General features: G+C 34.0%; 1 protein-coding gene across 1 annotated transcript; it reads right to left on the minus strand.

The window, feature by feature from the left end:
* Window positions 1-1,120: 1,120 nt before the first annotated feature.
* On the minus strand, window positions 1,121-3,328 carry LOC140821512 (uncharacterized). Its single transcript, XM_073182008.1, has 4 exons — window positions 3,291-3,328; window positions 3,095-3,183; window positions 2,572-2,609; window positions 1,121-1,521 (listed from the first exon to the last, which is right to left on the minus strand). The coding sequence occupies exons 2-4, from the start codon at window positions 3,165-3,167 to the stop codon at window positions 1,408-1,410; spliced, it is 225 nt and encodes a 74-aa protein (XP_073038109.1). The 5' UTR covers window positions 3,168-3,183; window positions 3,291-3,328; the 3' UTR covers window positions 1,121-1,407.
* Between the last annotated feature and the right edge of the window lie 7,884 nt (window positions 3,329-11,212).

Below are 11,212 nucleotides of genomic sequence, written 5' to 3' on the forward strand. Positions count from 1 at the left end.
TATTGTGTTCCAAACTCCTAATTCAATCTCAAAATTCAATGATATTAGAGTATTCAAGTATATCAATCGTTAATTCATGTATATAACATAAACTCAAATAAGACACACTAACATAATTTCACTCAAATCAATCATTATATATCAAAGCATTCAGATATATGTAGTACGTTACTCAGTCGCATCATATTTTATTTTTTGTCTTTTATTCTCGATATCTTTCTAGCGATCGATGAAATTTGGTGTAATAGATAATCTAAACAATGATATTATAGATTTTATTCACAATGAAGAATTTCGAGTCGACTTAAAAGCTCTCAAACCTGGGCAGGTCCTTGACAAAATCTAATCTCCTTTACACTTGGTATCACATAGGGATGTAAATAAATCGATTCGATTCACAAGCTTTTTCTAGCCAGCTAACAAGTATTTAGTTTGTATTATATATTATAAAATTTGACCTAAACTCAAACATATTCGAACTTTCTTTCGCACTAAACGATTGCAAATTATTTTATTTGATAATCCGCAAAAAGTTCGCGAGCTTTTATATTTTACTAGTATAATATAATTATATATTAATAAAATAAATTTAAAACCTTTTGAATTTTCATTTTGGAACAATAGTTCGAAAAAACGTTCGAATCTTTCGAATCAAATTTGAGTTCCAATTCAAACCAAATTTGAACTAAAATTACAAATTAATTGAGTATTGAATTAAGATTGAACTCAAATATATATTTTGAACCTTAAAATTTTATTTATAATTGACTTGATTTGATTCGTTCACACACCCTACTTTGTTCTCAAAAGCGAATATATACGACATCAACAATGTCAAGCCTATTATCAGGCAAGGCAGAATTACCTAGAAGTAAGGGCCAATTCCAACCAATTTTTCAAGAAGCAACTTGTTAACATAAGATTGAGCATACGTTTGGACTCTGTATATCAGTATAACCTTAGAAAGCTGAGCAAATCTACGCTGGCTTGAGCTCAGCACATAGACAGATTGCAAAGTTCAACGTCACCTCATTTTTTAACAGAAATTATCATTAAAGTGAAAAGCAATGCAACATAATAAGAAAGGTGGAATTTTGAATTAAAAACATCAAGGATGTAGTAGAAGTAACAAACGCCAACAAAATTAAAGAATACCAACATAATTTACACACAAATATCAATATTCATGATGCGAGATAGTTACCAAAATAACATTCATCAAATTCTTTTTAAAAAACTAAACTTTCTCAAGTGTATTTTACAACACTCAAATTCACATAGAGAGGGTTAATTTTCAAAAACTTAGATTGACCAAGATCATTTTTTTAAAATTTCCCCGTCATGATGCCTCTAAGGAAACCAAGTCTCGACGGAAATACAAATTTAACTCAACGGTCTAAGAGGCAACTAGTAAGATTTCCCGCAGTGTATTAAGCTTCCAGCTCCTAAGAAAAGACCAAAAACAGCAGCACTGCCCAGCGTTGTTTGTCCAATGTATCTTATTTTTAGAAGACCTGGAACCTGCATCGAGATAAAACCAAACAAACTATATTTGAATTTTTGCACAAATGCATCAATTTATTAAGAATAAGGAGTAATGCGAACGTTGAGCTATGACAGGTGTATCAAGTGCAAAAAGACTAGAATGAGGATGTTAAGGAAAAAAAAAGAAGTCGGACCAATGGAGCTAATTGCAACTATTTAGGACTTAAATTTTGTGATAATATGATCAAGATCATATTTAACAGACAATATCGTTCATGATATCCCTAAAAACTTTCAAAAACAAATGTTCAGTGAAAGGTCTAACAAAAATGGTGCGAGGTGACACCCACCTGTAATGAATCAATTATGGATAAGCAAATGATAATTTGTCACTCAAAATGGTTCATCAATGACAATATTCCATTTGTAAATGTCACTCAATGCAGAAACAAAAACTTGACTTAGAAAAAAATCACGAGAAGAAGTTCAAGCAGGCTGCAAGGAAGCAGATGCAAAGAAGAATGGAACAAGGAGGCTGACAGCCTTATAACCCAAGATAGCAAGCTACATTAGCAGCTTGCATGCAACTTCAGCTACCCCCTGTTGAGCCTAATGGTTGCCTCAAATTTAGACGCCCTCAACCATCGGCAGGCAGACCAAAAGAATTGGAGGGTGGGGGCGACGATTTAACAGAAGAGATTCGATATGTTATTGTTCTGTTTTTTATAGAGTTTAGGAGAAATTTCACATTAAATCCTGAAAAGTTTTATGTGTGGGAGCAATTTCCTTCAGCTCATTTGCACCTGCTTGAGCCCAAGGATACAAGTAAACATGAAAAACCCAACCAACACTATGGAACACGTCGTACAATTTATTTTGAATTCTTGTTACGTAGCACATGAAACTTATATGGAAATTGGCTTGAAGTTTTTATTTCAGTAGTCCGAAACGAGTGATGATCTGTATAGATGACTAATAGCGGAAGAATTCCAATAGTTTATAAGAAAGAAAATCAACAACATGACAGAAGTTCGATTCAAAATACACAGCATGATTTCTCTACTTATAAGAAAATAAAAACAATACCTTGTATCTAACAGCCTCGTAAGTTCCATAAACAGCACCTGCAACCAATAGCATACATCAGATAATATATTCATAAAAACAGATTATTACCGAAGGCATGATTCAAAAGTGAAACTCAATTGCACTGAATTTATGAATCCAAGCAAGAAACAACTATGAAGCTTGACATATGCGAGTACTTTTGATGTTCAATGTAATTCAATATCAATAGAGGACATTGGGTCACGAGGAAAATGCTAAAAAGTCTGTGTCCCTAAACATAGAAAGCATGAAATGATTCATTTTCTCCAGTTTTCCACCGTATAAAATAGCAAAATTTATATCTAGGCATAAACAATTATATAAAGGGTAATTCCAGAGCAAAGGTAAAATCATGTGAGAGGTTATCCAAAAAAAATTTTGTCCCTAAGCGCAAAAAGACAGTTCAAAGATTGAAGATAACATTACAGTTATATCTTTTCATTAGGGTTTATGCATTACAACTCAAAGAATGAAAAGTGGAGGAGTTATAATTAAATATTACCAACAGCGCCGCCGATAGCTCCGCCAACAGCAACGCCCGCCGTTACCCGCGCTAGACAGCTATTCCTCTTCATCTCTTCACCTTTTTCCCTAAAATATGTATAAATGAAATGGGTAATCGAACAAAATTAGAGCAGAGTATAGTTTCCTAATATTCAAATTCGATCCCAATGTTTGGTTGAATTTCTCTATTGTACCTCAGAGGCCAGAGCGTATGCCGCAATTCAGTAATAAATAAACTTGAGTAGGAAAACAAGTTACAATACAGAGTAAAAATAAACCAATATTTTAGAAGGGTAAATTGGTTTTAAATCTTCAAACTTATTTATATTTATCATAATTTTCTACACCTAAAAAACATTGCTCAAACTCCTTAAAAAGAAAAAAGTGACAAAAACACCCCTATAGTTATAATGATTGATTTTCCTAGCCGAAAGTGGTATCAGAGCCGAGTAACATGAATCTGAACCCAGATTCGAGATTAAGTATTTACAGGATATATTCCAAATCGTTGGAATATTCGAAGTAGGAAGATCTAACCAAGGTTAGATATCATGAAGGAACTTATCGGAGTCCTTAGGTAAACTTGTGATTCAAAATAATAGGTTTCTAAAAATAGTACCGGATTCCTCTAAACTCTCTGGATATCTTAGAGAAATTCAAAAGATAATACATAATTATGACACTATGTTGTATTATGTACCACAAAATATGGAAAAAATCCTTGAAAACCAGAAAGAAATTATTGGAATATTAAAGGATATGTGAACATGACTTCAAAATTTAGAACAACAACCAAGTTCTAGTAGAAAGACTTCAGAAGGAAGGTTACCACCATCATTTGGTACTGAACCCTTATTACATCAAAAAGAGAAGGCCACTTTTAACTGAAAAAAAATGATCAATCCAATTAAAACATTCTTGGAAAAGAAATTAATCTGATGACAACTTTAGAAAAGATTGGTCTAGAGGATCTCAAGAGCTTGCAGAATCTTTTGTAAATCTCGAGGTATTAGATCTAAAGATGAACACAATTGGGGGTGAACAACCTACCATAACCTGGTCATCTTCGCAGGAACCACCAAGAGAAAGTGTAGGATCTCAGAATATAAATATGAGAGAATCCCAACCAGACTTTTATACTGGTGGAGAATCGCACCCAACGGGTACAAGGTCAATGAAGAATCAAATTCATTTGCACCAAACTTCTTATGGTCAATCTGTTTTAGAGCCTATACATCCTTGTGAGGTTATGTTTAACCTAGATTAATTAGATTTCAAAAATGGAGAAGATCACATAGATAATTGGACATCTGCTATGAGAATCATAGTAGGAACACTTGATCTCAACAGAGAAAGATTCATTAAACTTCTGGAAATGAGTCTTATGGGATCAGTTAAAATTGCTTGGGATATGACTTCGGTAGAAACCAAAGAATCAATTCTAACCGGAGAATCTCTTAACGAGATAGCCGGAAGAATGACTATCCTTTTTAAAGCACAATTTATAGGGGTAGACTATTTTAACAATCAAGATACAGAGAAGAAAAAGAAATATACTCAAGCTCTGTATAGTCTTGAATTACATGATATATGTTTAATGGATGAATATATCATGTTATTCACTAAATATTGATAGAATTCAAGGGTCAAAGAAGATATGCAATGCAACTTTTCTTCGCCAAAATGCCAAGTCCCTGGAGAGAAATGCTAATAAGGAAATATGTCACAGGCAATCCAGATACATTGGCACGGAGAGCCTCTTTTGTCAAAGGAAAATTGGTAGAATGATGTCATCTGACAGTATTACAAAAGAATTATAAAAAATTAAGGGGTATTAACAAACGTACTCATTTGTGTTGTAAGGAAAATGATCTTCCAACAATTATTGGAAGTAAACCAAATAGGAATAAGAGGAAAAGTTTTAGAACTCATCCTTATGCTAGAAGTGGAAGAAGTTCTTGGAGACCAAGAACAGTATAGTCTAGACAGAAAGCCAGATACAAATCTGGATAAAGAAGTGGACCATCAAGAAGTAGGATATCATCCCAAGCATCGAGTACATTTCAAAGCACCGGAATAACACCTACAAAGAAAACATTTAGAAGAGCTCATACTCGAGCTAATAAAGTTTTAAAGATTGTAATTGATGGACATGTGGAGCAAGAGGCCATATCTCAACCAACTGTCCAGATAACGAAAAAAGAGGTATTAAACGCTTCGATCCAACCCTGGATATAAAAGAGCAGTTTATTACAAGGATCTTATTCAAGTATACCAGTTTGAAGATATTGCCTCAGACGAAAGTATATATGAAGAAGAAGAAATCTTAAGTCAGTAAGAATCTGATGGAACAGAATCAGAATCTGACTGAAGACGAGGTGTTTCGACACGAAACACGTGAAGATTTTTCTGGTTTCTTTAGTCAGAAGGATCAAGAGAGAAATTCCTATTCTACAGAGATATCAATAATTCTCTGTAAGCCAGGTAGAAAAGTTCTTAGGAATTCTTGGCCTAAGAAACAGAAAGCATCATCTAATCTATAAAGTTTCCAAAAGAGAAATGATTATTCTTATGGAACTTACATGAAACTGAATGGAGATACAATTAATTCTTTCTAAAGAAATTAAGGAGGAATTACAAAAACTCAAGATAGAAGTAGCAGGGACTATGTCTTGGATTCATATCAGAGCAATTCAAATTATGATAAAAGCAACTTTCAAAGAAGGAATAGATTCACCCATTGATATTGCTATATGAGATAAACGAATGGAAAACCTTCAAGATTCACTACTGGGAACTATCTCAAGAACTCTCTGCGCAGAAAAGATTGTAGGAGTAATCTATCCAAGAATTGCCTACAACTTGGCAGATCGAGATTTTAGTCGAGCCTTGACATTACATCAGAATTTCAAGGAAAAAAGGCTGATGAAAGAAGGTAAGAGACCATATTCTATTACATATCAAATTTCATATGCTCTATCTAATACACATCATTCAGAATTGTTTATTATAAATGAGTTCATTGAAATACCCGAGATATTTGGAAAATTTGCTCAAGCAATTTATCCAGAAAGAGTTGAGTTTCTCTTAATACAGGAAACAAACATCCAAATACAAGACAAACCAATTCTACAGAGGAATCAAAGTCTTATATTGGAATCAAGAAGACTATCTTTTCAGGGCGATAGAATTACAAGTCACAGGTGGGGAAAGCACCTGTCCAAGAAACCCAACATGAGCCAAAAAGCTTTTCCACAATAAGAAAGCTCAGATGCCCAGAAGGGTGGAAGGAAGTAAAAATAGTATTTGATATTACAAAACAAAGGAATCAATTTCCTTGTAATACCATATACTATTTAGAACAACATATGATAGGAATTTACCAAGGAATGATCAATATCGGAGAATTGGAAATTCATATAAAAGGAATTACATGGAAAGAACCAGATCGATTGGTTCTTAAACTAGAATTTCTCGAGGAACATAAACTTTGGAAACGTCTAGAATATGGAATGGAGTTTACAGCGGAAGATAGGATGTGAAAAATCCAATGACCACAAGTCCATTCTCGATATACATTTCAGTAGGGATGTTATATGAACAATATCAAGCATAACACTTTGCTGCATATATTGACTCAGGTGCTGGAATCTGTATAGAAAAAAATAGGATTTTTTCCAAATCATTTGGAAGAAGAATTACCAAAGATTGTTGTAAGAGATTTTGCCATAAGAATCTTAATCTTATGTAAGGGGATTAAGCTGATGGAAATCGTGATCGGAGGTGCTGGACAAACGCCATGGTATAAGGTAAAAACACCACCAATTTATTTTCATGATACATGAGCTGACATTTTGCTAGGAAATAATTTCCTACAAATTTTTAAATCCTATACTCAAGAACATGATTAGTGTTTTACAACACCTTGTGATCACAAAATCATAATCCAGTGACCCAGAGAGGCATTTTACTGAAAATTTATCGAAAATTTTCAATCCAATTTCGCAGCAAGCATGGTGATGAATGTAACTTCTGAACCAAAAAATGAAGGATTCTAGAAGATTTGGAGAAACAATGCTCTAATTAAGAGCATATAAACCTCTCCAACCAGAAGAAATAGAATGCCTCAAGATAGATCTACATCAGAATGAGGTAGGGTTTGAATCAAAGGTGTCATTAGAGGATGTCAAGAAAATGATCAAAGAAAATTACAGTGAAGATCCCTTGGCATGGTGGGATAAAAATCAACTCAAAGCTTTCCTTAAAATTAAGGAAGGAAAAACGTATGAATTTGTCTGATGCAAGCCTATTCCAATGAATATAATTGATCAAAGGGATATGTAGATTATAATCAAAGAACATTCGGACCTTGGTTTAATCAAAGCAGGAATTTCACCATACAACAGCCCAGGATTTCTGGTAAAAAATCGTGGTGAAATAAAAAGGAACAAACTTAGGCTAGTAATTAATTACCAAGAAATTAATAAAATTCTGGAGTTCGATAGTTACTTTATACTTAGTAGAGAACATATAATTAGTTGCATACGCCATGCAAATATCTTCTCTAAATTCGATTGTAAGTCTGGTTTTTATCAGATTCGGATGCAGGAAGAAAACAAGAAATTCAGAGCTTTCTCCATACTACAAGGACATTATATTTGGGAAGTATTACCGATGAGATTGGCTAATTCACCTCAGATATTTCAAAGAAAAATGGATAATCTATTTAAAGATTATTTCAAATTTATGTTTGTCTATATTGATGATGTTATAGTCGCATCTAGAAATATGGAAGAACATATTAAGCATTAAGATATTTTCTCTAATGTTTGTAAAAAAAAAAGGACTGTTCTATCATAAAAGAAAGCAGTCACCGCCACCAGAAAGATTGAATTCCTCGAAATAGAAATTGATGAGTCTTGAATAATTTTGCAGTATCATATAGTAGAAAATGTGCAAAAATTTTCAAACGAGCTAAAAGAAAAAAAACAACTTCAAAGTTTTTCTAGGAGTTGTTAATTTTGCTAGGATGTTTATTAAAAACCTAGAAAAACACATGAAAGTGTTTAGTACATTACTGAAAAAAGATGCAAAATTTATATGGACGAAAGAACACACACAGGGACCGAGTCAACTAAAGGAGATTTGTAAAAATCTTCCGAAAATGACTATTCCCCAAGATGAATATGATCTAGTATTATAGACAGATGTCATTGATCATTGGTGGGCGGCAATTTTAACCAAGCTCACACCAGAAAGAGAGCAGCCATGCAGATATTGCAGTGGACTCTTCTAAGATGCAGAAACCATAAGATGACATATCAACAAAAAAGAATTATATGCGGTAAAAATGACTTTTGAAAAATGGCCTTTATTTTTCCTTGCAAGAAAATTTATTTTAAAGTTGATAATACACATGTGAAAGATTTCTTGAGGAATAGAATAGAGTCTAAAGCTGAGAAATCCAGATTATTAAGATGGTGAGCGTTATGTCAAAATTATATTTTTGATATTATGATTATAAAATCTCATGAAAATACTCTTGCATATTTTTTAACAAGAGATGGACAGCGGTGATATCGATGCCATCATAAAAATGCAGAGGCATTTGAGGGAACGCCTTGAAATGCTTCAAAACGAGTTTAACAAGTTAGCTCTGAATGCAGAAGTTGCGGGAAGGCTTTAACAAGCTGATAATATAATTTTCTCTGATCGAATCACAGGATGTTTACAGGCCTATACTCAGTTATAGTCTGTAGTACAAAGGCCTATCCTCCAAGGCATTGAGAAGCCACTGGTTTCCCAAATGGAGAGTTTTCGAGTACATGAATCTATACTTGGAGCAGGGAATTCAAATATCCATAGCACAAGTGTTAAGTCGAGATCATCTCCAGATGAGTCGGCTGAAACAAAAGTTGATACTCCAGATCTTTATCTCGAGTCTTCAAGTTAACCCTTCACCTCAGGGATTGAAGAGGGAAAGATCAACCTTAGACCTAATACTGACAAGGGTGAATCTAAGGTTGATATTAATGAAGCTACAATTTCTCCATTTCAGGTATACCAGAGAAATTAAAAACAAGAGTAGGCATTAACCCAGCTACAATCAGGGTTGATATTTCAGGAAAATATCCTAATGTATGGATAAAACCTAATTCATATCCAAAGGAAGTAAAAGTATGGTATGAATTCGGGGCTCTTGTCTCAATTTATGCTACATCACCTAGCCTCTCCAAAATTTCAGGTCTACCTAAATGGATTCAGAAGCAGTTCATGAGACATGAGCAAACAATGATTATTTGTCCAGAAGAGACATTCTGGATCGATACTTCTGTAGTACAACACCAGAACCAGTAGGAAAAGGCTCTCACGAAGCCTTTCATTTCATCAAGTTAAGGTGGCCAGATGTTAATGTTCAAAAATTCATCAAAGATCCTCCGATAGAAGAAACCCCCCTTGTTGCTTCAATAACTGAAGATTACATTTATATTAGAAGAGCATGGGGTTTATGTGTCTGTCTAACTGAAATGGACAAAGTCAAGCTTCCGTTTAAATTTTATCATAATTCGGTAAACATATCATTTTTGTTAAATACTATGACAGGTAAAACCACAAGTTTAGCAGAAGATCTATTTAAAAAAAAAAAGAAATCTTCTGTGTAATAGCAAGCTGTCGGAGAGTAAAGAAACTCGTCGAAAATTCTGCAACATGGCTCACGTGGGAAGATGATCAGAACAGATCTGCCCAAAATGCCCAAATCAAAAGGACACAGAATTTGCAAGGGCTTCAGACCTCGGTCAGATAGAAGCATCTTGCAGAGACATCTCCAAGTGGTGAAGGACCACAACCATGTTTTCCTCGGGGACACAAAAGTTTAAGATTCCTCGACAAAAATAAGTGGACATGTGACTACCATTAATTTTCCTTGGGGATAACAAAAGATAAAAGATTCCCCGACAGGAGTTAGTGGGCATGTGATAAACCAACTAAATAACCAAGAAAATTTTAACCCAAACAACTACAAATAAAAAAGTTGATGGGAACAAGAAAATCACACAAGATTTAAACCGAAATTTGGAGCAAAAAAATGTATGCTACATATCTTAAAATTTCCAAAAGGCGGATTAAAGCATTAAAAAAACAGATGGTGAATTTTTAAAGATCTAAGGAAACTGTTAAAAGAAGAAGGGAACGAGATCTTAGATGATATGATATAAACACATATCTACTGGTTATGCCATAAGATAAAATCAGAAGAACAAGCCGTTTCTAGATTAATGAACTAGAAAAGAACAAATAAAGAAAAGGTGGATAGACCATTCAACCACCCACTCAACCTACTCAAGAGATAGTACCAAACACAGCTGGATGACAATAAAGAAAGTTATGGCAAGAGTTTGAAGTCCGAAAAACAAATCCGCAAGGGCTTCTGTAATTAAGAAGGCAGAATGGAGATGAATGCATCATTCAAACTCTTCATTTTCTTTCAAAAACATTGTAATATTTATCTTTCTAGTTTATGTGTGTTTTAACTTCGGCTACTATAAGTAGTCAAATAAGTTTTTGCTCCTCTACAGGAGGTTACTATGTAATAATATTTAGTATGTTTGAATAAAAGAACCAAGGCTTTTGCCCCTCTCATGTAGTAGTTTCAAATTGAACTACTTTACTATACACCCTGAGGTAGGAAACCAAAAAACATGATTGTGCTAGCTGCTGTTGAAGGAATCTGCGTCAGGAACCATCTATTGCGACTGCGTGGTTAGGCTGTGAGAAGCAGTCTGTAAAACCCGGTGGATATAATCTGACTATGTAAACCACATTAGACAAGTCCTATGAGGCTGGCTCAAACTAAGAAGGCAGAAAATATTGAGGAATTGAACATTTGACTTCTTGGTAGTGTCCGTCATATCATTCAATCCTAGCTGCCCCTTGGGGCTAGCACTAGTAATTTTTAAATTCACACGAACCTTGGAATGTTTATAATGTTATCAAGATGATGTACAAACTTTCCAATTCTGAATTCTAATTGTTAACCTTAAAATCCAAATTCAAGAGTTTATATCTTGCAAAAACTTAAATTTAAGCGTAATTTCTTAAAAAATACGAAACTAGA

The sequence above is a fragment of the Primulina eburnea genome, unplaced genomic scaffold (genome assembly GCF_022965805.1).
Source record: "Primulina eburnea isolate SZY01 unplaced genomic scaffold, ASM2296580v1 ctg608_ERROPOS200000, whole genome shotgun sequence".
Lineage (NCBI taxonomy): Eukaryota > Viridiplantae > Streptophyta > Magnoliopsida > Lamiales > Gesneriaceae > Primulina > Primulina eburnea.